The sequence below is a fragment of the Thunnus maccoyii genome, chromosome 9, assembly GCF_910596095.1.
Source record: "Thunnus maccoyii chromosome 9, fThuMac1.1, whole genome shotgun sequence".
NCBI classification, from domain to species: Eukaryota; Metazoa; Chordata; class Actinopteri; order Scombriformes; family Scombridae; genus Thunnus; species Thunnus maccoyii.
The window spans coordinates 24,699,134-24,726,981 of record NC_056541.1 but is presented as its reverse complement, the minus strand read 5'-3'; the positions used below and the strand labels follow the sequence as shown (position 1 = coordinate 24,726,981).

General features: G+C 44.1%; 1 protein-coding gene across 2 annotated transcripts in view; it reads left to right on the top strand.

Annotated features, from left to right (window-relative positions):
• Positions 1–25,876, top strand: part of LOC121903635 (probable E3 ubiquitin-protein ligase HECTD4) — a 36,368-nt gene extending 10,492 nt beyond the window's left edge. Inside the window, exons 7-76 of one of the 2 annotated variants that reach the window (XM_042420856.1) lie at positions 184–354; positions 462–654; positions 775–936; positions 1,283–1,396; positions 1,510–1,650; positions 1,741–1,976; positions 2,074–2,216; positions 2,345–2,415; positions 2,509–2,614; positions 2,764–2,884; positions 2,992–3,114; positions 3,505–3,629; positions 4,067–4,220; positions 4,315–4,418; positions 4,601–4,799; positions 4,901–5,020; positions 5,119–5,223; positions 5,312–5,475; positions 5,693–5,938; positions 6,408–6,600; positions 6,810–6,914; positions 7,024–7,112; positions 7,200–7,372; positions 7,603–7,738; positions 7,839–7,983; positions 8,099–8,265; positions 8,431–8,577; positions 8,672–8,856; positions 9,618–9,771; positions 9,878–10,158; positions 10,337–10,523; positions 10,621–10,702; positions 10,841–11,043; positions 11,222–11,357; positions 11,563–11,745; positions 11,905–12,069; positions 12,154–12,323; positions 12,462–12,577; positions 12,713–12,816; positions 13,118–13,279; positions 13,419–13,567; positions 13,709–13,788; positions 14,040–14,203; positions 14,531–14,768; positions 14,953–15,089; positions 15,182–15,308; positions 15,533–15,670; positions 15,831–15,967; positions 16,068–16,228; positions 16,318–16,499; positions 16,606–16,811; positions 16,918–17,048; positions 17,162–17,367; positions 17,473–17,652; positions 17,860–19,259; positions 19,359–19,566; positions 19,659–19,882; positions 20,003–20,148; positions 20,229–20,332; positions 20,509–20,632; positions 21,252–21,442; positions 21,529–21,675; positions 21,866–21,985; positions 22,086–22,241; positions 22,353–22,456; positions 22,702–22,923; positions 23,055–23,221; positions 23,363–23,558; positions 23,776–23,998; positions 24,557–25,876. In XM_042420856.1, the coding sequence (XP_042276790.1) occupies positions 184–354; positions 462–654; positions 775–936; positions 1,283–1,396; positions 1,510–1,650; positions 1,741–1,976; positions 2,074–2,216; positions 2,345–2,415; positions 2,509–2,614; positions 2,764–2,884; positions 2,992–3,114; positions 3,505–3,629; positions 4,067–4,220; positions 4,315–4,418; positions 4,601–4,799; positions 4,901–5,020; positions 5,119–5,223; positions 5,312–5,475; positions 5,693–5,938; positions 6,408–6,600; positions 6,810–6,914; positions 7,024–7,112; positions 7,200–7,372; positions 7,603–7,738; positions 7,839–7,983; positions 8,099–8,265; positions 8,431–8,577; positions 8,672–8,856; positions 9,618–9,771; positions 9,878–10,158; positions 10,337–10,523; positions 10,621–10,702; positions 10,841–11,043; positions 11,222–11,357; positions 11,563–11,745; positions 11,905–12,069; positions 12,154–12,323; positions 12,462–12,577; positions 12,713–12,816; positions 13,118–13,279; positions 13,419–13,567; positions 13,709–13,788; positions 14,040–14,203; positions 14,531–14,768; positions 14,953–15,089; positions 15,182–15,308; positions 15,533–15,670; positions 15,831–15,967; positions 16,068–16,228; positions 16,318–16,499; positions 16,606–16,811; positions 16,918–17,048; positions 17,162–17,367; positions 17,473–17,652; positions 17,860–19,259; positions 19,359–19,566; positions 19,659–19,882; positions 20,003–20,148; positions 20,229–20,332; positions 20,509–20,632; positions 21,252–21,442; positions 21,529–21,675; positions 21,866–21,985; positions 22,086–22,241; positions 22,353–22,456; positions 22,702–22,923; positions 23,055–23,221; positions 23,363–23,558; positions 23,776–23,998; positions 24,557–24,693 (12,186 nt within the window). In that variant the 3' untranslated portion in view covers positions 24,694–25,876. Of the gene's footprint in view, positions 1–183; positions 355–461; positions 655–774; positions 937–1,282; positions 1,397–1,509; positions 1,651–1,740; positions 1,977–2,073; positions 2,217–2,344; positions 2,416–2,508; positions 2,615–2,763; positions 2,885–2,991; positions 3,121–3,504; positions 3,630–4,066; positions 4,221–4,314; positions 4,419–4,600; positions 4,800–4,900; positions 5,021–5,118; positions 5,224–5,311; positions 5,476–5,692; positions 5,939–6,407; positions 6,601–6,809; positions 6,915–7,023; positions 7,113–7,199; positions 7,373–7,602; positions 7,739–7,838; positions 7,984–8,098; positions 8,266–8,430; positions 8,578–8,671; positions 8,857–9,617; positions 9,772–9,877; positions 10,159–10,336; positions 10,524–10,620; positions 10,703–10,840; positions 11,044–11,221; positions 11,358–11,562; positions 11,746–11,904; positions 12,070–12,153; positions 12,324–12,461; positions 12,578–12,712; positions 12,817–13,117; positions 13,280–13,418; positions 13,568–13,708; positions 13,789–14,039; positions 14,204–14,530; positions 14,769–14,952; positions 15,090–15,181; positions 15,309–15,532; positions 15,671–15,830; positions 15,968–16,067; positions 16,229–16,317; positions 16,500–16,605; positions 16,812–16,917; positions 17,049–17,161; positions 17,368–17,472; positions 17,653–17,859; positions 19,260–19,358; positions 19,567–19,658; positions 19,883–20,002; positions 20,149–20,228; positions 20,333–20,508; positions 20,633–21,251; positions 21,443–21,528; positions 21,676–21,865; positions 21,986–22,085; positions 22,242–22,352; positions 22,457–22,701; positions 22,924–23,054; positions 23,222–23,362; positions 23,559–23,775; positions 23,999–24,556 lie in introns of both variants that reach the window. The other variant, XM_042420855.1, reaches the window with a different exon arrangement.
• Positions 25,877–27,848: the final 1,972 nt, after the last annotated feature.

Here is a 27,848-nt window from a genome sequence, read left to right as displayed (position 1 = left end):
AAAATGCAGGATTGGGAATAGTATGGACATGCATATAGTATATGAATGAATTTATATAAAAGCAGTGTTCAGACTAATTGTGACCATGCAGGGATGTGGTCTCATTAAATCCAGCTCTTAAAAATTCTATTGAAATTCAAGTGTAGCCATAACCCAAGCTAATGTTCACTGTGACATTTTCAGGTGTGCCAGATTGTGCCCATGCCAGCCCATCACTTCCCGGTGGGCAGCAGCATGACCACGCTGCACCTCTGCTCAGATGGAACCTACCTGTATTGGGTCTGGTCCCCAGCCAGTCTCAACGAGAAGACACAGAAAGGCCACTCTGTCTTCATGGATGTCTTTCACCTGTCGGTGAGTACCACATGCTCTCAGATATACAGTAGATTCATAGGTATTCCATTTGTTCATTACCATATTTCCATATTTGATGTTTTTTGTCCCCCGTGTCCATGGTGCAGACACAGACAGGGTTGTGCGTCGCAGACATCTTGCAGGAGAGGGTTATTCTAACTCGCAAGGAAGGCGAGTCTTCCAAGTGCTTGAATGAACTTCTCTTGAGTCGAATGTCACGCTTCCGGGCCTCCCATTCTGCCACATTGGCTGCTCTCACAGGCTCTGCCATCACCAACACTGTCAAAGAAGAACAGTCGGGTAATTCATTAGCAGAATATAGTCATCAAGAAATGATATATGCCTTATGGTGCAATTAATGTGATCCTTATGGCTATCAAACCTTTTCGTATCTTACATTCCTTTTTCACTTTTTCATAGCTGTCAACACTAGCTGTGGACTCCCTCTGAAGACTCTAAGAAAGACCCCAATGTATGTGTGTGGAACATATCTAGTGATGCTGGTCTCACCTCCTGGTGTATCTGGGAGCTCTGCCACACGCTCCCTGTTTGGGGGTACCAGCAGCCTGTCCTCGCTCAAAAGTAAGAGCACACACAGACATTCCTGCCAGTTTCCTATAGTATACTTTGAGTTTTCACATCAAGTTTAGCTGTTAGTAGATATCAAATGTTTTGATTATAGTCTGATTTCTGGTAGAAGTCCTAAGTGAGGAATCATGATATACAGTCATAGCTATCAAGTTTGAGTGCATTACATAGTTAAATGTAGCAAAGATAACATTTTAATATAGACCCTTACAAGCACTTGTGAAATACTGTAAATTACATAATTAATGATTTAAAAGTTTAGTGGTGAAACCAAAAGAACTGCAATGTTTTGGACTATATTGTCAATGATGAGTCAACTTAACTTTTCCTTTTTGTCCAGTTTTAGCCTCCAGCCTGGTCTTTAACCTGGCTGATGGTCAGTTCAGCAGCCGCGCAGACCTCATTGATGCTCCTGGCAGTTCTCTAGGCAGGGGAGCCCAGGTGGCAGGGCTAGGTGAGCTAAGCTTTTGTCACATTGGACTGCTATATGTTCAATTTATATAGGATAGTCATATACTCCGTTTTTTAGCCAACTGACATTTATTTTTCTGACATGTTGCTTTGTAGGAGCATGTTACGATGCACTGAACAACTTGATCTGGACCTGCTCCAGTGATTACATAGATCAGTGGTGCAACCCTGGGAACCAAGCCTTTCATCATGTGTGCCATAGGCTCGGAGTGAGCCATGTCATCAAAGAACCCAAAGGTAGACGAAAACTACCCTGAAACCACCAGAGACTCTTAAAATGAGGTCAAAGAAGAGATGTGATCATTTGTTTTACTTGTCCTTTCACAGAGGAAACCGTGACCACTGGCGAGGTGATCAACCAGCTACTTCATCATGTGGGTGCTATGTGTATCCACCAGCTCAATCTGTTGGCAGCCAGCAGCAACAGCCTGCCCCTCGGAGCCCTGCTAGGCAAACAACATCCCATAGAGGCCCGTCACTTCAGCAGCATCTGTGACATTATGGAGAAGGCCATGGTCAACGGAGATACCTGCATCATCCGCTGTATTTTGGTCGTGTTCCAGGTCAGTGTTAGGCGCAGCTGGTGACAGCTTTTATATATATGTATATGTATCATTTGAGTTAGTTCATTTATTTCTTGGTGTTGTCTGTCTTCTCCAGGTTGTGTTTAGGTTTTTCAATCCTCAGTCAGAGCAGAACAGGGAGAGTGTGCGACGGTCAGGTCTACTCCTGTGGCAGCTACTCATGGCTCCAGTTGATCAGATAGGAGCAGAGATCCAGAGAGAGGTGTGCCTGGCCATTAGGTGAGTTTAACATGTAATTAATTCCAAATATAGTCTACTATATATATGAAAATAACAGTTAAAATGGTGTTTTATATAACCAGTGATAAAAATTATATTCAAATCTTTGTTTTCCTCTCTGTCTGTAGCTCAGGCCTGAATACTTTGTATCAAGGGGAGGCTGAACTCAACAAACTGCTGAAACTAGTTCTAACTGAAGGTGACTATTAAAGACATTGATTTTAATAAAACTGTCACTTTCAACTTTTTTTGTGAAAGTTACTTACATGGTGTGTGTTTGTGTGATGTTCAGGTGAAAGGAACAGTGGCCTCTCTCAACTTCGTGATGTCATCCTTACCAACTTGGCAGACCAACTGCAGAAGAATAGATTTGGAAGTGAAGAAGATGACCACTACAGGTAAGCAGCAACCCTGTAACTATATGGTGCAATATAATTTTTATAATTATGCGTTTGATAATTAGCATAGTACAATGTCATGTATTAAAAACCTAAGTTAGGTCCCTATAATTATCTAATTATTTAAGGTGTCTCTCTCTCTTTTACAGACTGAGTGATGAGCTGCTGCATTGTATCCTCAAGACAGTAGTCCGGGAATCCTGTCTCGTCATTACCAAATGTCAGACTGTTGCCCGAGACGACTTCCAGAAACTGCTCTCCACTGTGCCAGTATGCATATCTGTTCAGCAGCACTAAATGCCATCTGTGCTTACCACGATCACATGGTTTGTCTGAGTGCACTTGTACCAATTTGACATGGTTTTCCCTCTCTGTAGGTGGTCTCACCTTGTCTGCGCTACCTCATGGCTGTTCAGAACCACCTTCTCAGTAACACCATTCTTATCCGTCCAGATGATAACGACGACAGTGACAGCTCCCTACAAGGGGAAACAATGAAGGTACAGGTAAACATCCCCTTTAATACCCCTACCTCTGTCCTCGTGGAGTCTGTCTGCCTGACTGTCGGTGAGAGAGCAACCCACAAAACGGAGCAATGGGACATGGATATTCTTTTGTGCTCATTGCGGTTTTATCTATATCAGCTTGCAGTGCTATATTATCTAAGGATGTGTTATTTTTAAATATTGCTTATCATGGTTGTCGATAAAAGGATGAAAGCAGCTTAGATTGTGCTTCTAATATGGAGGTTTTTTTAATTTACAGACATAAAAATAAAGTAGTGATGTGTGTACACCTTTGATATTGCATGAAAGAGATACTGTATGATCACTTAAAATCTTGGAAACAGTGTTACCGAAGTGTGGGCATATTCTGTGTGTGGTCCTCAGGAGCTGCAAAGCAGCATCCTGTCCCTAGCAACCAAGATCCTGGTGGGATGTGATGAGGTGCTGGAGACACTGCAGCAGGTGACCACAGCTCTCATCAACAGCGACATCCCTGACAGGGAAACCAGGTGAACTTTTAACTCCACTTTAAATTAGCTTTGCAGGGCAGGAAAATTATCTTATCGGTCAACCAGCCATACACATACCGCATGAGCAGATGTTTTTTCTTTTTATTTTGTTTTTTAAGTTAATCTGTGCCGTCAACTGTATGAAACCATAATGTAACTGACACAATTAAATAACAGACATTTGTTTGCTTATGTGGCTCTAATGCACAATGTCACAGTGAAACAAGATTTAAGTAAGCCAGAGTAATGCTGCAGCCTCCTCAAAAATCCTGAGTGAGTGCACAAAAAATCATTTATGGCCGTAGTTTTGTTTTTTGTTGTTTTTTTTTAAATCACATTGGCTGGTGATAATTTTCCACCCTGCTTTTATTTTAACGCCTCAACCTACCTAATCTCTCTTATTTTCAGATACATCACCTGTTGCTTTTTATCCTCAGGTTGAAAGGCCTGGAACAGGTAACCAAGGCCACCATGCTGGGGCACCTGCTGCCAGTGTTGCTCACCTCTCTGATGCACCCCAACCTGCAGACCCTAACACTCGCTGACGCCCTCATGCCTCAGTTAGTCCAGCTGGTCCTCTACACAAGCCAGGTTGGAGTCTTGCCAGTCCAAAAGACAAAAACGTTTTTCCTTGAGTAGGAAAAGCAGTCATCACTAAAGAATCTTTCCACACTCTGTTTTCCAGACTGCCCTGTTACTAAAGACTCAGTCTCCACTTTTCACTGAAGAGCTTCCACTCATGGGTGGCTCTCTAGGGCAGGGGGCGAAGGCATCTGCTGCTGATGACAAGTAAGTTCTCAGAAGGTCCACCAAAAAGATTGTCAATCCTTAATCGATCTGATTACATATTGAAGCCCTTTCTGCGTAATTTTGTATTCTAATGAGACACATCTGATTTTATCCTGATTATAGCAGGGTATCAGAAAACTGTATCGGTTGTGATCTGTTTGTATCCTTATTCTTAATATTAGAATTCTTGATGAACGTGAGGAGCCAGGTTTCCTGACTGGACTGAAGATCCCTGCCCCATGGGCTGCTGGGAAGACAGTAGAGACTGTGCATCCTGTGCGAGACAACTATAAGTTCAAGGAGACTGTACACATCCCAGGAGCCCGCTGTCTGTACCTTCGTTTTGATTCCCGCTGCTCTTCACAGTATGACTACGACAAGGTATTGACTTTCACAGTACGCTGCAGGCTAAATGGCATTCATCCTTTTGTAGCTGTTACATGCATTTTGTGCCACTCTAAACGTATTCTTTGATATTTTAGTTGGTTATCTACGCTGGTCCCAACACAAACAGTCGTAAAGTAACAGAATATGGAGGAAACACTCTGGGATATGGCAGTCGCAGTGTCTTGGGGACAGGATGGCCCAAAGACCTTGTCAAGGTAAAAGAACCTGTATAGCACATAGACAGATTGAGCACAAACACACACAGCGAAGCACAGTCTTGAAGAGCTACATTTATTTTCTTGTCCTGCTGTAGGTTGAAGGTGACACCGTGACCTTTTCCTTTGAGATGAGAAGTGGGCGTGAACACAACACCCCTGATAAAGCCATGTGGGGGTTCTCCTGCACTGTCAGAGCTCAGGTAAAACATGGTAACATTGGCATGTCCCAGTTTGGAACATAATGCACAACAGATTATTCTGAAAATGTTCTTGTGGTTTTGATTACAGGAGTCATCCGAGGATGTCTCTGGAGGCCTTCCCTTCCTGGCAGACCTTGCACTCGGCCTGTCAGTGCTAGCCTGCTCAATGCTCCGCATTCTGTATAATGGGCCGGAGGTGACAAGAGAGGAGGATGCTTGCCATGATTTGCTCTGTTCAAAGCTCCTGCAAAGGTGACACAGCTAAATAAAAATATCCTAAAAACTCCACCCAGGTAGCGATTGTCAATGTGATAAATATAGTACAATATGAGAATTAAAACATATCTTCAGTGGTTTGTAGGGGGACACAACAAGTACATATATACTATATTATCCACATTTATAAGGAGAAGGGGGAAACCTTCTAAAAGAATGCAGATTGGTGACAACCTTTGTTTTTTTTCCTCAGGTGTCAGTGGCAAGTGGAAGCAAACGGTGCAATCTCTCCTGCCCTCACACCCAGCCCCTCACCTCTGCCCCTGACCATTGAGGAGGACCGGGAGTTCACCTACCCCTCTGATGTTCTCATTCCACCCCCAGGCCTTATGCCAGGGGCCTACTTTGATTTGCCTCGTATACGCCTGCCTCCTGGCATCATGGGTAGACTACGAGAGGTGTCTGGAAGGGCTCGACCACAGTTTCGTCCTAGCATCAAGTAAGAGGGAGGGTCATGCTATCACAGTATAAGTGTTTGCATGTAACATCGCAATGATCACTCCTCCTGAGTGGCAAATATTCAACATCTGCCATTAATGCATTCACAACATTTCTAAGATGGCAAAGCTAAGGAGGAGCCAAGCAGCATTAAGGGATACTTTCTACATAACTTAAACTAACTAAGATCACAGTTTTCTCAATGAGTGTGAGAAATCAAAAAATTTTTCAAACCTGTCCACAGTTGATCAGAATATTTTTGAAGTCCTTGTGATTGTGGTTGCCTTTGTTCGTTTTCCTCTCAGTGTTGCAGCAATACTGTGTTTGGTTAGTTTGTGAGCATTTTTTTTTTTTGGTAAGGAAGGTGATATCACTTGAAAAAGTTTTAAGCTTATGCATACCCTCAATATAGTCAAACTGTTTTCTTGTCAAAAGCATAACTTCTACACTTAACTATTTTTTTCTTGAAGGGAGGTGATCAGGCCAGATGTTATGGAGGAGGTTATTGTATCATGTGTCATAAAACATCTAAGCCTGGTGGATGCTCTCCAGTCACTCGTCAACTACCAGTACCGTGAGGATCACGTAGAGGAGTATGACCTGGTCTGTAAGATCATGGCTGAGACCTTCAAGAAGATCAATGCAATGGAGCGTCAGCTGCAGGTGACCTACTGTCATAAACTTACTAAAAAATAAAATATGAGAGTATTACTAAAAACACCAGAACAGGTTATGTCAGTAGATTATGTTATTAAGGTTAAGGTTGTCCAAAGGACCCAAGTTTAGCTAACAAAAGTAAATTGAGCTACCAACCTGAACAGCACCAATAAGTGTCTAACTCTGTGTCTAATTATCTTCTGTGTTGCTTTCAGAGTGTAGCAGAACTGGAGCAGAAGTGGCAGAATGAGGCAGAGGAGGCCCAGCAGGGAAAACTAGAGAACAACACTCCGTTCTTTCACGACTACCACTTTTTTGAGGTACCGTGCCCCATACACACTTTACAACTTTTTCTCAAGAGATTATAGTGTTACCACTACAATTTGATGCGATATTCATGATTTATTTATTTATTTTCTTTTGTGCCAGAACAAAATTAAGGAGCTGGAACTACTTTGCTCCCTGAAGGAGGTCCCACTTGATTTTAGTGACTTGGAGAATGTTGTTCTTGCATTGAGGCAAGTAATTTGAAATAAATTAGTACAACACCACCTGGGTAGTCATGGGTCAGTCCATGCTGTAACATTATGCATCTGCACCAACAGGGAGAAGTTCTTTCAGGAGGTAAACACCATGCACCTCAGAAGTAGCACCCCACTGGCTAAAACTAAGGCACTGGTGAAGAGTCTGATGAACCGCACAGAGCTGCTGCTACATGTAACCATCGCTCCACATTGCAGAAGTCTGACCACCACACCTGCTGGCACACCAGGGGCAGGTACACATCATCTTTTTATCAGTTATCTTCCGTTAATAGTTAATTACTAAACTAACCCTTGTGGGACTGCAGAATCGGGATTAGAGACTTGTTCTGTTGTCTCTATTGATTCAATTGACAAAGCGGTCTGAATTTAATGTATCACAGGTTTTATTTCTGTGTATCAATGTTTCCATCACTCAGTTCGCCAGTGATTTAGGCTTATTTTCAATTGTCATTTTTTGTGTCAGCCTCTAAGTCAGTGTCAGATGCCAAGACTGTGATGCCCATGGTGAAGCAGCCTGTCTTCCTGCGTAGCATGTCTGCACCCTCTGACTTGGAGATGATTGCTAACCAAGACTTGGAATTTACACACGCTACTCAAAGGTATTTCTCTATTTCTGCTTAATAGATTTAATGTTAGAGGCTTATTGGAATAAATCAAAGTTGAGTATATGCCTTTCCTTGTTTTCTTTTGTACCTGTAGGAGGCGACACCACCCTACCAGTCATCGCAGCAGCTCATTTACCCTGCTACAATCTCTGGCCATCGAGGACAGCCGTGACAAGCCAACATACAGTGTGCTGCTGGGACAGCTCTTTGCTTTTATTGGGACCACACCTGACCAGGCTGTTAGTCTGTTACTCATCACTCACTCCTTTTTTAACTGAGTTGTCTGTTGCCATATCTGCATGAGAATCATGGTAAATTCCGGTCTGACATTGAGATCTTTTATACCTTCTGTAGGTGTCAAGCAGCAGTTTCCTGTCTGCCGCGCAGACACGTTGGAGACGTGGCAGCACACGGAAGCAGGCACTTGTTCATATGAGAGAATTACTCACTGCTGCTGTCAGAGTGGGTGGGGTCACCCACCTGGTGGGGCCTGTCACTATGGTACTGCAAGGAGGCCCAAGGTAAGAGAAGGGAGCTATAACCGCTGTCTACCACAGTTCCACCCTACATACACACACACACACACACACACACACACACACACTAACCCACAAAAACATTCTGATGTTCTCAGATAAAAATGTTTGATTGTGTGATTACTCTACACATCTGTGTTTGTGTACCAGAATTGAGGAGCTGACCTGTGGTGGAATGGTAGAGCAGGTGCAGGAGGCCTTTGGAGAGACCATGACATCTGTAGTGTCACTGTGTGCGCGTTACCCTATTGCCTGTGCCAACAGTATTGGCTTGCTTTGCACAATCCCCTACACCAGGCAAGAGAATTCATGTTGCATTATTCCTCTTTTCATTTCTTCCTGTATTACCAGATGCACAAATTACCCTCATTTGTTATCTGTGTTACTATAGGAGTGAGGAGCAGTGCCTGGTTCGGAGTGGGCTGGTTCAGCTCATGGATAGTCTATGTAGCTTGAGTGGTCAAAGAGAATGCAGCTCAAACGAGAAGCAGACCAAAAAGCAGAAGGTGGCCACCATGGCCTGGGCTGCTTTCCAGGTGCTAGCCAACCGATGCATCGAGTGGGAGAAGGTCGAAGGTATCCAATCCAATCCAATCCACTTTAATTATACAGCACGATTTTAACAAACACAAGGTTTCCAAAGTGCTGCACAGCAAGATAAAAAAAACCAAACACAATAAATAGCACAACAGAACACAATAAAATGATGGACACAATAGGATGAAAGTAATAAAATCAAATAAGATAAAATCAAATAAAATAAGATAAAAACAAATAAAATAAAATAAATAAAGTGCACCGCTCACACAAGGTGCAACACGCTACATGGTGTCAAAAGCCAGAGAGAAGAGGTGGGTTTTAAGAAGAGATTTAAAATGAGACACTGAGGAGGCCTGTCTAATGTGCAGCGGCAATCCATTCCACAGTTTTTGAGCTGCAACAGCAAATGCTTGTTCACCTCTGAGCTTAAGCCTAGCTTTAGGCACTGTCAGGAGCAGCTGGTCAGCTGACCTGAGAGAGCGCCTGGGAGTGTAGGGGTGCAGCAGCTCAGAGAGGTAAGGTGGGGCTAGGCCATTCAAAGTTTTAAAAGCAAATAAAATAATTTTAAAATGAATCCTAAAATGGACGGGCAGCCAGTGGAGTGAAGCTAAAATAGGTAAAATGTGCTCATACTTGCTTGTATGTTAAGTTTATGGCTACTGACTCTGATCAAATGTCAACAGCTATCAGGCAGGAATATATTTGTGTTGAAAAAAGTGTTAAATATCTAGTGCAGGCAAGAAGAACCTGGTATATTTTAATGATAGGTCAATAATCATTCGTCTCTCTCTTCATAGGTGGGTCTACAGATGCAGTGCACTCTGGTCTGGCACGGCAGGTGTCCAGCCTGCTAACCAATCACCTGGCCAGAGCCACTGAGTGCTGTGGGAATCAGGCAGCTGGCAATGATGCCTTACAGGATGTGCTCAGTCTGCTCAATGACCTTTCCAGGTAAATGTCATGTGTGTATATCATGTGCTTATTTATATCATGTTATGTGTATTGTCATGTATATGTGTGTATTTATATGGTGTATGTATTTGTTGTTGTATTCCAGGAGCCACATAGGAAAAGCTATTCTGAGCCAGCCAGCATGTGTTTCTAAGCTCTTGTCTCTGCTGCTTGACCAGAGACCTTCCCCAAAGCTGGTACTAATAATCCTGCAGCTATGCCGAGCTGCTCTGCCTCTCATGAGTGTGGAGGACTGTGGTAATGTGGCCCTGCCCTCATGGAGCTACTCTATTAACACACTAGATGCTGAGCAACAAGATGCTAGTGACCCTGCCTCGCGTATTGCTGCTTTGCTGCTAGCCAAGCTGGCAGACTATGTAGTACCAGGTTAGTCTTTCTCAACTTCGAGTACTGAATACATGTTTGTGGTGGGAGTGGAACTTGTAAGCTATAAGCTCTTTTGTTAAAAATTGAAATACCAAAAACATGTTAACTAGATAAGCATAGTCATGAGGATACTGTCTCCTGCTAATGCTTTTATTTACACTCTTTACTTCTTTGCCAGGCTGCCAAACGCTGCTCTCCCCCAGCTCCTCTGAGCCAGACACTAGTCTGTCCCGAGCCAGCTCCAAAGGAGCTCTGAAGTCTGAGGATGTTGGGGAGGAGGGAGAAGCGGTTGATGGCAAGCTATCAATCTTCATTCACAAGAGAGAGGACCAGTCATCTCATGAGGTTTTACAACCACTTCTCAGGTAAGATTGCCCCAAAAATCTTTTTTTTTTGTTTCACATTAGTGATCTTACTCTTGGTTTCCCTAACATCTGTTCTTCCACCTTCTGTAAAATGCAGTAGCTCAGAGGGACGTCCTTTTCGGCTTGGCACTGGAGCAAACATGGAAAAGGTAGTCAAGATGGACAGAGACATGACTAAAGTAAGATTTTTGAAATGCTGAAAAAAAACTGTACCCAGAATTTAAAAGCGTATATTCCCAATGTGAAAAGAAGTGTGTCTGTAGCTTTATTCAAAGTGCCATCCTTAGCTCTGCTGTCCTATTTTAAACCGTCTCTAGAGTGGAAGCTGTGAGGTGATCACAGAGGAAGCATCTGCTGCCCTGAGGAAGGCCAACAAGTGGGCCCAGTCCGGTCTGATAGTTAGTGTCGGTCCACCTGTGGAGACACTGGCCCAAGAGACTGCTGGAGGCATCACCACTGGTGACAAGAAGAAAACTGCTCAAACTGCTGTATGTAGGGACAGGAACGCTGACCTAGCCAGGTAAATAAACAAGTAGTCATATAATTACTATTTTTGCATACTGACACTGAGTGCGTGTGGATTTGTCTGTCTTTATAGGTAGATCAGTACACCATGTTTGGGTCAAAATGTGTCTGTGACAGACTTATTAGTCTTGAATGTGGTTTTGATATCTGACTGCAAAACTTGCATTCAACAGGTCAGACCCCGTCAGGCCATTCATCAGTGGCCATGTCGCCAACAGTATGGCTGCTGAGGTTATTGCTCTGCTGCATAGTCTGCTCACTGCTCCTGAGTCCAACACCGCTCAAATCTGGACCACCACTGCTGAAAAAGTAAAGGATTATCATGTTTCTACCTTCATAACAATTGTTTTCTAGGTAGTGGTAACTGATAACTTGCTACAAAGAAGTTTAGTGGAGAGTTTTCAGTTATTTAATCATTTAAGAATTGATAGTTTATTCTGGCTGGCATGTATTTGAATCTATATGATGCTGTTTCTCTTAAACCTAATGCTTTCCCACTTGGTGTTTGTGGTAGGTGCTCTCCCGGGCGCTGATGTTCATCCCTCAGCTGGGGAAGTACGCTGAGAGTATTTTGGAGAATGGGAGCAGCAGTGGCAGGAAACTGGCTAAGCTTCAGGCCATTGGCAGGCAGGCGGTTGCTGCACTCTGTGCCCTAGGTGGCTTCAAAGAAACCATTAAGATCGGCTCTGAGGTCCAGGTTAGTTAAGGGAGGCAAATCAGTGGAGATGCGATGCTCACGCATTGTCTCACATGTGCATAATTTGCATTATAGATAAAAGCACATCAACATGGCGTCATCTTTTTCATTGAAAGCGTTGACATGTTGGAATTGAAATGTGTTTCCTCTGCTCTGCAGGTGGTAGGTAAAGGAGTGCTGGGCAGCGTGGGCATAGTTATGTCTATCAATGAGCAGGAGGGCATTGCAACAGTGAAATTCCCCTCTTGCGAGTATAGGAAAGCTTGCAAAGCCTCAGATATCCTGACAGTACCTATATCACGCCTCTGCACACCCAGATCTGAGGTAAGAGCTCCAGCATCAAACACAACTGCAGACCTTTTTATGCAAAGGAGTAGCCTGAATTTCACTTGTCTCTTTTTTGCTCAGGCACTCCCCCTGTACAAGCTGTCAATCACTGAAAAGGTGGTACAAGCAGTGCAGTCCATGCTTCTGCCACAAGAGGGCAGTCTCTCCATTCACACATCTCTACCAGCTACAGGAGATGGCTCCAGCCCGGTAATGGCTGCAGTTCGCTTGCTGGCTGAAATCAGAACCAGGTCAGTAAACAGTGATGTGAAGCCCTTTTACACTGTAACTTTTATCATGTGATATAAGGATGTAGAAAATGCTATGGACGTTTGGCACCAAACCATAGAGTGAACAAAAATCACAAGGTTCTTGATTATATTTTTCAGGGCATGCTTGGTGATGGCACAGCTCCTGGAGGATAGCTCCTTCTGTGAAGAGTTCATCCAGCAGTGTCCTGCTGCTGTTGAGGTGCTCAACCTGGTTGCCCAAGAATGTAGCCCTGGTGAGAATACATACTGGCATATGAAATAATTTGAAGACCCCAAACCTCTCAATTACAAGATAATATATTTAGTTTGTATCACATCATACGCTGTTGGCAGCTATGTGTCTGACAGAGTTGTGTCATCTTGTGCAGGGGAGCGCCTCGGCATGGTTGAGGCTCAGTGTGAAAGAGTGAGAATGCTTTACCGGGACTGTGCTCGGCCACCACCTCCACCACTGCAGACTGACAGACGCCAGGTGGGAGTTCAAATTTCTAGTATAGTTTTTGTTTTCATTACCAGATATTTTGCAGTGACTGACAACAAGCACAAGTGAGAAAAACATGATAACTCTAGCTTTTCAAAAAAAAAGTTTTGGTGTTAATAGAAGACCACTAAACTCGGTTGAACATGTTTTTAAATGACTGTCAGCCAAAGGCAAGATTATTACAATTAGGAATTTTCACATTAGCACAATCCATTCGGTAATTAATAGATTAAACACATTCAGATTTGTTGTTCACACTAATCTTATCCCTCCGCTGTGCTTGCCTCACCAGCCCAAGGAGATTACATGGTGTCCATCCAGAGTGTTCCCCCCAGTCCGCGCCTGCATGTTCTCATCCCGTCTGACCTCCGTCACCTTCTTGGCTGATCCCAGTGCTGGAGGAGGGCTGCCAAGGGGCACATTCATCTACGCCACCTCTCCTGTACCAGTTCAGGTGGGCATATCACTGCAGAATTAACTCCTGAACTAATCTTTGCTATCTCAGATTGTTTGAACATGTGTTAGTGAGATAAACATGCTCTGATCCTTCTGCCTGTCCACAGTCTTTAGTTTGCTTCTCTTTGACCCCACAGGCCCCATCTTTTTACTGGGAGATAGAAATTGTCTCCTATGGAGACTCTGAGGAGGACAGTGGGCCGATCGTGTCCTTTGGTTTTGCCACTGAAGCAGAGAAGCGAGATGGAGCATGGACCAACCCTGTTGGCACATGTCTCTTTCACAAGTATGTTCACCTCCATACATATTAACACTAAGAGATTCCATCTTTGTGATATATTTCCCACTGCTCTGTCTCCCACTGGAGTTCTGACTGCTATCCTTCTCTTATGTGTTGTTCCGTCTTTGTCATGTCTGTCTGTGTCAGTAATGGTAGGGCAGTGCATTATAATGGCTCCAGTCTACTCCAGTGGAAGAGTGTCAGGCTGGATGTGGCTCTACTTCCTGGTGAGACAGAAAACATTTTTTTTTCTCCATGTACAATGTTTCTTTTGTTTGATTTAGTCAATCTAGAGGCCATACTGTATGCTATGGCTTTGAACTACTGTGAAGTCCTCAGTAGCATTGAATCTTATCTGGCTCCTCTTTCAAAACCCGTCTTGCTTCCTTAATATGAGCTCTATCTAGAGTGACAAAATTTGAAAGGATGTCCTTTTGCAACAAATCCAGGTGGTAATCTTGCATTTGCACAAACACAGGTGACGTGGCTGGAATAGGTTGGGAGCGTTCTGAGGGCACTCCTCCACCCCCTGGTCAGGCCCCTAAAGGGAGGGTCTACTTTACCTACTGTGGTCAGCGGCTCAGCCCCATCCTTGAGGATGTAGCTGGCGGAATGTGGCCCCTGGTACACATTCAAAAGAAGGTAGGTTTCTGCTGGCTAATGTGACCTCGAAAACTCTGTATTTTAATTATAGTTAATTGCAATTTTATTTATATAGCACATTTTGTTACAAGTAAGCTCAATGTGCTTTACATTGAAAAATAAAAATATAGGTACAAATATGAGCACAAAGGTAACATAAGAAATATAAATATAAGAATATAAGCATGAAACATACACCTAAGTAAACTCTTATAATTTGGCTCTGCACCCATATCGTATACTTCATAATTTTTTTGCAGCTTCAGTGACACAGTTTTCCCTCGGGATTTCTGCAGTTAATCAATTTGTTTCTCCACTGTTTTGTAGAACTCAAAGATTCGTGCCAACTTTGGAAGCCGGCCATTTGCGTACGCAGAAGGCCAAGCACACAGGAATGCTGCTGACTTATGTGTAGACCTTGCAGAGGAAATAAGTGCAAATTTTGAAGCACTCCCCTTTGCCATGGCCTCAGACAGTGATAATGACGCAGGTGCAAGTGTTACCTCTGACTCTGGCTCCCATGGACCCCCCTGTCGGATCGCAGCAGTGGCAGTCACCCAACAACGTATGTCTATCAACTTCATTACTGCCTTATCCTAAATCACGCATGCTTTTCCTTTACCTCTTTAATTTTGCATAAATATCTCTCGGGGGCATGTAGGAAGTGCACTACACTGATACACTGTTTGTGTGTCATTTTGTCTCTGAGTTGGTAACATTCATTAAACACATCTGTTTGCCCTCTCCAGAGTACAACAGCGACCTGTCGTGCCATTACAAGGTGGAGCTGAGCTACGAGAACTTGGTCACCTCTGGGCCTGACCCACATCCTCCGCCTATCGCAGATGATGAGAGTGATGATGAGGATGATGATGATGTCCCAAGAGTGAGTGGGCTTTTCATTCTCTAATCGCAGTGTAAAAAAATGTTTTATTATTGTATATTTCATTATTTATTGGACTTTTTTTTTTACCTTAGGAGGACCACTATGCCTTGCTGGTAAAGGCCTGGGAGACCAAAGTGTTCCCAACAATTCGTAGGAGGTTTCGTAATGAGGCTGAGAGGAAATCTGGGCTGGACCAAATCAAAGGAGCTCTGCAACTGGGTAAAAAATTAATGAATGTCATTTAAACATGACTGAAAATTCCAGTGTTACACATAGCTAATTACCTTAACATTAAACGGACACTGTAACCCATTTTGCCCACATCATTTGCTCAAGACAAGAAACCTATCCTTTAAGCTTTGAATTTTTGCATACATTTGGTTAATGTAGTAAGTTAACTAAGAGGAACTTTGACACTCTGTGGTGCATTTCAATGGCAACAGGCATGGTTGACATTGCAAGACAGACAGTGGAGTTCCTCTATGAAGAGAATGGCGGGATTCCGCGCGACCTCTACCTCCCTACCATCGAGGATATCAAGGATGAGGCCAACAAGTTCACTATTGATAAAGTTCGCAAAGGTACCTTTCATCTACATCACTATACCTCCTCACTAAGTTAAAATGAGCATTTAAAGCACTGTATTAAAACAATGTTAATATGACACATGGTACTCAGCTCTTTGACTATGGATTTTTGCAATATCATTGACCTCAATGATAATCTGCTTATTCAACACAGGCTTGACTGTCGTCATCCGATGCCCAGATAGCAACAATACCAACAGCACTACAGGGGGAACAGCCCTGCCCAAGTTTGCCATTCGGGGCATGTTGAAGACTTTTGGTTTGCATGGAGTTGTGCTTGATGTAGATTCTGTAAGTACAATACTTCATCCTGCAGTGTTTTGTCATCAGCAAAAACTCATAGATAAATTCTTACTGGTGTGTGTGTGTGTGTGTGTGTGTGTTTGTCTAGGTGAATGAGCTGGTACAGGTGGAGACCTACCTGCGCAGTGAGGGCGTGCTGGTGAGGTACTGGTACCCTATTGAGATGCTGGAGCGCCCTCCCGCTGGATCTCGACGAACTGCTGCTAATGGCTTAGTCTCACTAGACAGTAGCAACATTCAAATTCATAGGTAACATACAGTATGATGGGAAGGAACATTATACACATGCATCCTGTACTTGTGCTCAAGGTGAAATCTATTTTATTTCTTTGCTTTAGGGAACTGCTTCGCTGTGAAAGTGCATTGGCTCGGTTATACTGCCGGATGGCCTTGCTCAACATCTTTGCTCCCAAGAATCCCCACACCTTCACCCGTCTCTTCCACATACCTGCTATCCGTGACATCACCTTGGAACACCTGCAGCTTCTGTCTAATCAGCTGCTGGCTCCACCTCTCCCTGGTCAGTGTAAATGTATCTTGTGAATAACTGGATCTCTCACTGTGAGCTCCTTCCAAAAAAGGATTTCTGTTTTTCTGCTGACTGCTCTTAATTTTTTTTCCTTCAGATGGCACTATTAGTTCTAGTTCAATCCTCCTGGCCCAATCGTTGCTTAACAACCTCCAGGGCCAAAGCTGCTCTCCCACAGATCTATTCTACCAGGGCAACGCTCAGCCCATCCGGGAGTGGCTGACTGTGGCCATCACCCGTGCCTTGCATCAAGGAGAAGAAAGCCTACTGGAGCTCACCAAGCAGATCTGCTGCTTCCTACAGGTCAGCTCTGCCAATCTGTGCTTCATTTAATAAACTTGTCTCTGGATACACAGCCAGCCTTTGTAAAGTTGCTGATATTCTCTTAAAAATGTTTTCACTCCGACAGAATGCACCAGAGCAGTTTACATCTGAGGAGTTTCCTGTGACAGAGTCAAAGGTTAGCATGGATGTCAGCTTTCCAGGTGCTGCATTTGTGATCGTATCCTGCAAGGAGAGCCAGTTAGGCTGCCGCAAAGAGTGAGTCCCTTGGCAGTAATCAAATTTAACAATTCATGATGAACCTAGATTTCTTACCTCTTCATGTCCTGCTAAAAATATTTACTTCTCCCTTGTCTTTTCCACTCCATTAGCTCAAGCCTGTACAAGGCTCCCTGGGCACGAGTCATGGTGTATGGCCTGGGTCACAAAGTGCGAAGAAACGGCCAGCTAAATCTGATGGAGGCAGTATGTTATCCTCTGGATGCCTCACCCACCAACACAGGCCTTACTCCCCCTCCCACCACCAACCAATACCCCTCTGTTATCATCCCCACTGATAAGGTTCACATCAAACTGGGTTAGTATCTTATTCCCAAAAGGACTTCATATAGGCTAACCTGAATTTTATAAGAAAAATAATCAGCATAAAATGGAATTGAATATTCTGTTGCCTTGATTCTAGGGGTGTCACCCCCTCCTGGTGCTGTACTGGTGCTGCACTCCTTGCCGCTGGAGTTCCCTCTGGCCATGGCGTTCGCTGAGCAGCTGTTGACGTGGAAGCTGGGAGAGAGCAGTGAGCGATCAGAGGACGAGCTGGACACAGTGCCCTCGTCTGTGCTGCTGCAGGTGGTAGAACTGCTAGGTACGTTGAACACCATTTATTACAACACATCTTAATTTCACAGTTTGTCCCCGATTTCAGTTATCCATATATTTAACCAACCTTTTAAATGTTAAGAAACGTGATTATTCTTCACTACTAACACCATACATCACAGGAAAACTTTCAAAGCTTGTATTTTACATCCCGCCAATATAAACTTTCATTGTTTTTTACGTTATGTTTTAGGTGGTTTGCTTTGGACCACTGATCTGGCTCCTTCCATCAAAGAACTCATCTTTCACTTGCTGGCTGAGCTCTTGCGGAAGATCCACCACTTGGAGCAGCGTAAGAGTCCTGCTGGCCTGTCCAGCTCCATTGCTCTGCTGCTTAACCCCTGCCTAGCAGTACTCATGGCCCTGCAGACAGAACTCCGAAAGCTCTACGACCGGGAGACTCAGGGATGGACGGCTGCAGGGGCTGCAGCAGGGGGGTCTTCATCTGGAGGTATTGCTTTGGCTCTGGGAGCCGAGCAGAGCCGGTTCTCCACCTATTTCCACGCTCTAATGGAGGTGTGTCTGGCTGTGGCAGAGGTGACACTTCCCCTCAATGTTGGAGGCTCCTCAGTTGGAGCCCTGTCCTCTACCAGTGCCCCTAACCTCAGTGACTCTTCCTCATCCTCGTCATCGTCCCCAGGCCAGACACCGCAGAGCCCCAGCCTGCTATCCAAACGTAAGAAGGTGAAGATGAAGCGCGAGCGAGCAGCAGCTGCAGTGGCAGCAGCGGTCTCTGGGAAAAGGGGAAGTGGAGGTGCCCGTCTGTCAGAGAGCGACAGTGCCCTGCTGAACATGGCAGGTAGTAAGCCTGAAGACATGCTGTGGTTCCACCGCTGCCTCACTCTCCTGATGATCCTGCGACATCTTGCCAATAAGGATCCCCAGGGCTTGAGTGTGACCAGCGATGCAGTGACAGATGCCTGCCAGGCCCTGGTGGGTCCTACTGCCCACAGTCGCCTATTGGTGCTCTCAGGTATCCCCACGCACCTGGAGGAGGCGGTGGTTCGGAACGCTATCCGCAGAGCTTGCAATGCCCATGGAGGGCTCTTCAAAGATGAGGTCTTCATCCCTTTGCAAGAAGAGGACCCCAAGAAACCCAAAGCTGGAGCTGGGGTTTCTAGCCCTCAGGATGGCAAAGCTGGCCCTGAACCTGAACGCCCCTTCCCCAACAATGGCGGTCCTGAGAGTCCTGACAGCTCCAGTAGTGTGACTCCAGCCATGAGTGTGAGTGCTTCAGCTTCTACCAGCCAGACCTCCATCTGCAGCTCCTCTCAGGGAGTCTCCCGCACTGCCAGTGAACTTTCTGTCGATCAGGAGCCATCAGCTGTTCCACCTCTCACCCCTGCTGCTGCAGCTTCTGCTGTTACGTACCCCCAGCAGGGTCCCCAAGATCCCCAGACTGTTTCTAGTCAGGAGAGTTTAGATACCTCCCTGTGTAGTACAGGAAGTCTGGGGAGCCTGGGCAGCTTGGGGGAGCCTCTTGACAGTGGAGATACGCCGTCAGTGTCAGATGGGGGTTCTATGCACACAGTCACCTCGCTGGAGAGCAATGCAGTCATGGCAAGGCCCATCAAGGGCTATGCTGTCATTGAGGTGGGTTAATTAAGAGCATCGTAATAAATTTAATCTGTTTGTGTTTTTGCAAAGATAAACAAAACCTAAGGGAATATACTTGTCTTTCTTTAATTATAGGTTCGCTCTCGAGCCAAAGTGGAAAAAATCCGTGCCAGTCTTTTTAACAGCAGCGACCTGATTGGCCTGTCCAGTCTGGAAGGTGAAGAAGAACTAATGGAGTTGACCAATGAGGAAATCCTCACAGCCTCCAGTGTTAACCAAAGCCTGTTTGACACACAAGGCAGCTCCGCCCTTGAAGACTACTTCCTGGACAAGTCAGTCAGAGGTTGGTATTTGACTCTGATATCTTCTGCTTTCTCACAGTGACATTAATTCTGCCAGTGTAAAATCTTAAACCATCTGTCTCCATGTGTCAAGGTGACAAGCTTGTTCCCGGAGCACGAGATGTCCTCACAGACATTTTTAAGAGCTGTGTGCACTCAGAGCAGATGCTCAGCCTCACGCCGGCCAAGCCAGTTAAAGTATCTGACATTTACCTCAGCAAAGAGCAGATCAACTCTCAGACCCCTGGCAACCTACTGCATACTTTCTTCACCAATGTTCGGCCTCCCAAGAAAGTCCTCGAGGACCAACTTACTCAGGTATATAACACTTAAATACAGATGTTGCCTATAGACTTTATTTTGGTGGCCCAAATTAGCTGTTAACACTTAATACTCTATGTACATTCACATGTGTTAAATTAATTTGTTTTTATCCAGATTCTAAGGAAGTATGGCACTCCCAAGCCCAATAAGAACAAGTACAGCAAGGCAGGAAAAGAGCAGCACCAAGGCAAGGTAGTGAGCACCAAGAGGCCCATCACCAAGCCTCCTACCAAGGAAAAGTCTGTCCTCAACAGTGTCAGGTAAGTTATTGCACTACAGTTTGAATTTGCACTTTGATCCAGTAATTAAACTAAATTTGCAGGCCGCTTGTCTCTGCTAGGACTGCACTGAGTGAGAAGAAGACAGTCCTGAAGCCAAAATCTCCAGAGAAATCCAGACCTGATGAGAAAGATGTGGAAAAATCTCCTGCTAAAAAACCTGAAGGTTTGGCAATAATCATGCGGTTTCATTGCCTTCTCTCACTTATATTTGGCATTGAAATTTGGCAATTCAAAGCTTGCAGCCCTACTATGATGCTTAACTAAACTACAAATGGTAAATTTTAGTCCTGTTTTGAATCCAGCTGCGAGCTGTTTCACATACTGGTTTGTTTTCTTTAGTCCCAGAGGAGAAGTACCTGACACTAGAAGGCTTCCATAAATTTGCAGTTGACCGAGCCAAGCAGGACATCCGCAGCGTCTGGAGGGCAATTTTGGCTTGCGGTTATGACCTCCACTTTGAAAGGTGAGACTGGGAGCCAGACCTCAATAACCAGCACGCAGTCTACTGTAACCCAAATCCTACACACAGACTAGCTTTCCAGAAACTGATCATGCAGTTTTGTTTTGACAAAACATGTCATCTTCAAACCCGCAATTAAATTACATTTTGAAAGGATTTTTAAAAAACGAGTCACTTCTGATTCATCAAGTTTTACAAGCACAGAATGCAATTTTAAATTAATGTCGGCTGCCTCCTTGATTTTCACACTAGTCGTGAGTTTTAATGCAGTGTGACATCCGCCTGAATTTGCATTTTAGTTTCTGTCCTTCATTTAAAAGGGACCGCACCAATTTGAAGGGATTACAACAAGCTATCAGTCTTGAATTCAGTAATAGACTATTTCTCAGATTTTTGACTTGTCCTACTTTGACAAAGTACACTATTGGAATTGTTGAAAAATTTCAAACTTCAGATCAGAGTGTGTTTAATTTGTCTCTATTTTGTGACATTTAGGAGGTATTGATCACTGAATGTGATGTGATATTATGTTTTATAATAGGACTGTTATTGTAATGTAGTTATACATGACTAAACATAATAGCGGGAGCTCTATTTAACATCAGCTGTGCGTCTGTACTAGGTGCACCTGTATAGACACACGTCATGCCCAGAAGGCCTGTAGGAAGTGGAGTTTGGAAATGGACGTAGCATTGGTCCAGTACATCAACAGGCTGTGTCGTCACCTGGCCATCACACCAGCCAGACTACACCCCCATGAAGTCTACCTGGACCCCAGTGATGCTGCCGATCCACGTGTGGCCTGCCTGCTAAGTAAGTAAACCACTGTTTAGAGAAGCATGACTGTACACTTTGTCAACTATATTTAACTTTTTCTTTGTCTGTGTGTGTTTTTTAAGGTGTACCTGTGGAGAGCCTGCGCTTGCGCTTTGCTCTGCTACAGTCCCTCAACAACACCCTGGAGAGTTTCTTCCTGCCGCTGGTGGAGCTGAGACAAACACACACCTATCAGAACAGTATTGCAGCGCTGTTATGTGAGGCCAAAGGTGAGCAAAAGATCTCAGCACAGATCTAGCAGGTCATGGGGACAACTGGCTGTTTGAGCCAAGATAGTGTGCTGTGGCTGTATAAGTGTATTTGATCTATTTAGGACATCTGTCTGTGTGAACTGGACTAAAACAACATGAATCTGATCCTTTTCCCTCTCACCACTTCTTCTATCCCCACTGGTCACAGGTCTGATCTTCTATGACACTAAGGTCACCGTAATGAACAGAGTACTGAACGCCACGGTACAGCGGACAGCTGACCATGCAGCTCCAGAGATTACACTAGACCCTCTAGAGATTGTGGGAGGTAGCTGATCCTTTCACTTGTTCACATGTTTAATGTTTCATGTCACTTGTACTGGATCTTTGCAAACATTCTCTATGTGTGTCTTGCATGTGTCCTTCAGGTGAGATCAGATCATCAGAGAACACATACTTCTGCCAGGCAGCACGCCAGCTGTCTTGCATGCCATCATCCCAGCTTTGTGTGAAACTGGCCAGTGGGGGAGACCCAACCTACGCCTTCAACATCCGCTTCACTGGAGAGGAAGTTCATGGCACAAGTTAGAAATTCTCCTTTTACATCTTTTTCTGTGCTGCCTTGCAGTCTTGTAATTGCCGACCTGGTGTGTTTTTCCAACCTGATTCTAGCTTTTATGAAACTGTCTCTCCAGGTGGCTCCTTTAGACACTTCCTATGGCAGGTGTGTAAGGAGTTACAGAGTTCTGCTCTTTCCCTGCTGCTTCCCTGCCCCAGTGCTGCAGCCAACCGGAACAAGGTAACGTTTGTCAGTATCTGACTACATGTTCTGTTTTTGACTGAATAACCTGATACTGCCTGAAATCTCACTGTTTCCTCACAGTTTTGATATTAGACATTTTGTAGTGCCATAACAAAACAGCTGAGTGTTCAGTTCCAATCCCATTCCAAAGTACAGTCTCTGACTACAGGATCATATCTGGCAGACCACAGCTAATCACAGATGTTATAAAATGAATCATGATTGTATTTTGCTTTCCTCAGGGGAAGTACATCCTGACGCCCTGTCCTATCAGCTACGCAGAGGAACAGTTGCTGCACTTCTTTGGTCAGCTTCTGGGTATCGCCATCCGTGCAGACGTGCCGCTACCTTTGGACTTACTGGGCTCCTTTTGGAAGGGTCTGGTTGGCGAGTCCCTCGACCCAGATCAGGACCTGCAAGAGGCTGATGTGCTCACCTATAACTTTGTCAAAAAGTTTGAAAATGTAAGGGAACTGTATCTTGCTCCTCATGTAATTCTACCCTCTGCATTTTTCTTGTTGGTATTATGCTCCTTTCCCTGCTAAAATCAACCTACCAGTGACCTCACTTTATCCTCTGTTCTTTGACCCTGCAGGTGAGTGACGAGACAGAGCTGGAGACCCTGTGCGCTGAGATCTCCTCCCAGCACCATTCAGGAGAAAGCCCCGACTCCCCGAGCCGGCCCTGCTGCACCTTCACCTACGTCACCATGACGGGCGAGGAGGTGGAGCTTTGTCAGGGAGGTCGCAGCCTCACTGTCAGGTACAGGGAACTTGCTCAGATGATTGTCCTCATGCGGTGTGGCTTTTCTTGTCATTATTCATTCTTTCAAACTGTAGTTACCCACCTATAGTTTGCTGTCTTCATCCTGGATGTATTGTGTGTTTGTTTGTGTGTATTCAGCTGGGAGAATAAGGATGTGTACGCGCGGGCGGTGCGGAGCCTTCGTCTGAGGGAGCTGCAAAACGTGGAGTGTATGACAGCAGTGCGTGCAGGGCTGAGCTCCATCATTCCCCTGCAGCTTCTCACCATGCTCAGCCCCCTTGAGATGGAGCTGCGTACCTGCGGCTTGCCTTACATCAACCTGGAGTTCCTCAAGGTAACAACATACATCTTTGTGAAAGTGACAATTGAAGTCTGTTTTAATACATTACAAAAGAAGTGGAAGCATGTAGTGGAAGTAGAAGCACCCCCACATATTATCCAACCGTGCTCTGGACCTTCAGAATTGTAAGGTTTACATGAGAAACACCTCATTTTCATATTATTTTGTATTTGGAGTATTTATCAAATCTCTGCTCTCTCTTCCTCTGCAGGCTCACACCATGTATCAGGTGGGTCTTATGGAGACCGACCAGCACATCGAGTTCTTCTGGACCGCTCTGGAGATGTTCACTCAGGAGGAGCTCTGCAAGTTCATCAAGTTTGCCTGCAACCAGGAGCGCATCCCCTTCACTTGCCCCTGCAAGGACGGGGGGCCCGACACGGCCCACGTTCCCCCGTACCCCATGAAGATCGCCCCCCCTGATGGAGCAGCAGGTAAAGTGTTATCAAGGTTTCAGCAGAGCACTGATTGGACAGCAGGACTGCTATCTCTGCGTGACGCTCTTCTTAGAACTGATAGTGATTATCGTAGCAGCTCATCTTGTCTTGCAACCTTTGACAAACTTTGAACATGTTGTTTGTTATAGTTTAATTAGTAGGTTTGTGTAATGGTGAGATACTCTGCAAGACACACTTTTAGATGTAAACAGACACAGCACACATCAGATGTCATCAATGTTTCATAGAGGTAGAACTGTCTCCCCTTGTTTTAGTTTCTTGAGTCTCTGTGTGAAGTCACAGGCTAAAACAAACAGTCTACTAAGGTTTGCTACAGATAAGATAGGTTAACATTCTTACTCACTTTTATCTCCAGAGACAAGCGCAATGTCGCTAACGCTTGCTCCACAGTAACTTATTAGCCTTCAGCAGTTCCATGAAAAACTCCAGCGCTAAAACATACATAACAAGACACATAGAAGGATGGAAAGTTCAACAGCAGATGATTTTGTATTTATGTATTTTGATACACCGTCCTGTCTTTCTGCTCTCCAGGTCAGCCAGACTCACGCTACATTCGCGTGGAGACATGTATGTTCATGGTGAAACTGCCCCAGTACACCTCTCTGGACGTGATGCTGGAGAAACTGCGTTACGCCATCCACTACCGCGAGGACCCACTCAGCGGCTAAGAAGACTTGACAACCCAACTTTCCTAAGCGTGTGTACTTCCCCTTCCCCACTTTAACCACTTTACTTTTTTGTTCCCTGCCTCCCTCAGACTGGACCACCTGCTCCTCTGCTCCAGTAAAAGCACAGCATTTATTTTATTTTAGTTTTGGTGGCTATTAATGCTTTGCATGTTTACCCCCCCCCTGCTTCTCTTTTATCGCAGTTTACGCAAACTTCCACATTTATGTTTGATATTTTTGAGGAATTCAGGGAAGATAATCTGAACTAGCTCTGACACCACTGAGGGGTGTCTGTTCTGGTTGCACTGAGTTTGAGGATGGCATTGAAGTGAAACTGTGACACCTTTTTTTTTTCTTTTTTCTTTTTTTTTTAAATCACCTTTTCTCTTCCCCCTAACTTTTTAACAGAGGGTTTAGCTAATTTACAAGATTCTGTGAATACAACACCTTATTGGGATGACATCAGTTCTGCACTTTACAGCTGCAAAGTTCAAATTCATGTGTGCTGAAGTCTCTTTCTCCGAATGCTTAACCTTGCTGCCTCCCTCTGTCTCCCCTCTGTGGGGTGGATTTTCTGAAACATGCCTTTGCTGTTAGAGCCTCTCTTTAGAGAGTGACGCTGGCTGTGTGTGAAAAAGAAAACCCAAATGATTTTCATAGAGTTCTCTGACATTCAAGACGGAGGTACGACTACTTTCAGAAAAAGGAAACGTGTAATGCTGCCTATTTTTGACCACATCAGCTATGAGCAGGCAGAAGATGTGAACAAGTGCTGTATAGGATATTATGAAGTTTACTGCCTGTTTTAAAAAAATAAAAAAAGTATGAACTGCTAATGGACAAACTAACTTATGCCTATATAACTGAGTACATTTCATCCAAATCTCTGAAGAGAGGATATTTAAGTCATGTAAAAAGTCATATTAATCTATTAGTTTATGAAATTGCGTTTAATTTTTTTGATACCTGAGTAGCTGCGGCAGCATGGTAGGTCAGGTAGACTGGAGGATAACGAGAGGCCTGCTGGTTGCTGGTTCTGACATACTTGCATTTCAGGTTTGTGAAACCTGTGTTGCTTTGTGAAATGGGAAGGAGATAATGTTCTAATGAGCTGCTCTCCCATATTATTTGTGTGCTACTGCTACTGAATGTGCAAGAAATCCCCCATTCCCCCCCCCCCCCCCCCCCCGCCGCCCCGCCCTCGCTCCCCAACAACATACACAATCTACACACCAGGGGAGGGGCGGCGGATTATCTTTGAGTTCTGCCTTTTTATAGTTTTCTTTATCGAAAGACGAACAAGATTCTGCTGGGTTTTTTGTTTTGTTTTGTTTTGTTCATTGCACACATAACCAAATGTTTAGCTGTGTAAAAATTAAATAGGAAAAAAAATGTAAATAGACTGAAGTTATGTTTGATGGCAGTTTTTATTAATCGCTGCTTCACTTCACCTTATAATTTTTTGTTTTTGGTTTGCACTACTCTTCCAAGAAAAAGATTCTAAAATGAGCAAACTAGGTGATGTCTGTTGGATATCCAGTTTGTTGTGTTGTTATTTTTTATGAATTTTTTGGAAATACCAGTAATCTATCACCTTTTGTCTTGTACTCAGATGGATTCAATTTCTTCTACTCATGGTGAAACATGTTTTCTTGTGTGAGTAAAATCGCCATTTTACTTGGATTGAAAAACACAACAGAATTGATATTTGACGCATATTGGATTGTTGAACTGCTTGCAACTTTGGTTTGTGGTTCTGTTCTCTTTCGAAGGGTAATATACCGCTGCTAACAGGGACGCTCTCTCTTCTACTTCCTCCTCCGGGGGGAAGCGGACAAGGTTATAAAAAGGACATATCCATACAAGAGGTGTTGCGATAAAATGTGTGCTGTACATTTACTTGATATTTATTACAATTATTTATGGTTGCATTAACTTAACTTTTACTGTCTTACCTCTGCACATCAGAAACTTAACATATCTAAAATGGATTATACAGATGTAAAGAATCAGATGGCATTTGAGATTTCTGTGTCACAATAAAGAAATGTCTTCATGTACAAATACTGTTTGAATATCCTGCTTTGTGTCCTTTACACATGTTGACCTGGTCACTACACTGCTGATACCGTTCAGATAAACATCCAGTGTGCTCAGGAAAACAGATTTTATAAAAGGATGTTCTCTATTGCAAAATGGGTCATTTGCATACTTGACTGAACATTGCTGCCACGGCATAGCGGACACGCCTGTTACATGTCTGTATAGACAATGAGTGTAGATAATGATGAATGATTCCTGTGGAGCATGTTTTTGTCTCCTTGGGGACATGCTTTTTACGCAAGCCCCCAGCAACCGACTCTGGTTACGTCATTACTGCCTGTAAATCAGACACCTCAAAGCAGCAAGTGCAGGGTCAGGCCAGTTCTAGCTGGATCCCAGTCATACTTCTCATGGACTCAGTCTGTCCAGTAAGTCTTACTCATTGTACAAGATTGTACAATGAAAGTGTGGCCACTATATGAACAATAGTAGTGATGTAACAACAATAAAAACAAGTCAAATTAGTAGTAGTCTATTTTTTAGCTAAGACAGGGTTAGCCTGAAGGAATTCAAGGAATGCCTCCAACATGTCGACTGCTTGGTTTCAAAGGAACTGTTGCTGGCATACAGCTGTCTCCCCTCTTTCTGACATAAGGGCCCTCCGCCCCTGTTTTAACGACCACCCCCGACCAATAAACAGTCAGGAAAAGAGCCACATCCCCAACAAGTCAGCCTATCGAACTCTAGGAAGTCTCAGTGGTTTCAAAAGGTGTGGACACTTCTGCTGTGGTCATGCGACATGTGACTATAATATACTGCCGTGTAATAAAAATCCTAAATCTAAGAAGAGTGGAAGACGAGACATGGAAACATGCTCTCTGCGTTGACTGATTTCACTTACTGCATTGTTAAAAGTTAGGTCATATTTAAAAACTTTTATGTATGATTAACTATTAACTGATTCAGTTATGAAGAAGTATGGCTCATGGATGCAACGCTTAATAAAGTACTCCTTGAGGAGAGAGGGACTTGAAGAGGAGCACAATCACATTTGTATGACGAATTATTAAATTGGATGAGAGAGACTGCAATTTAGCTATAGCCTAAATAAT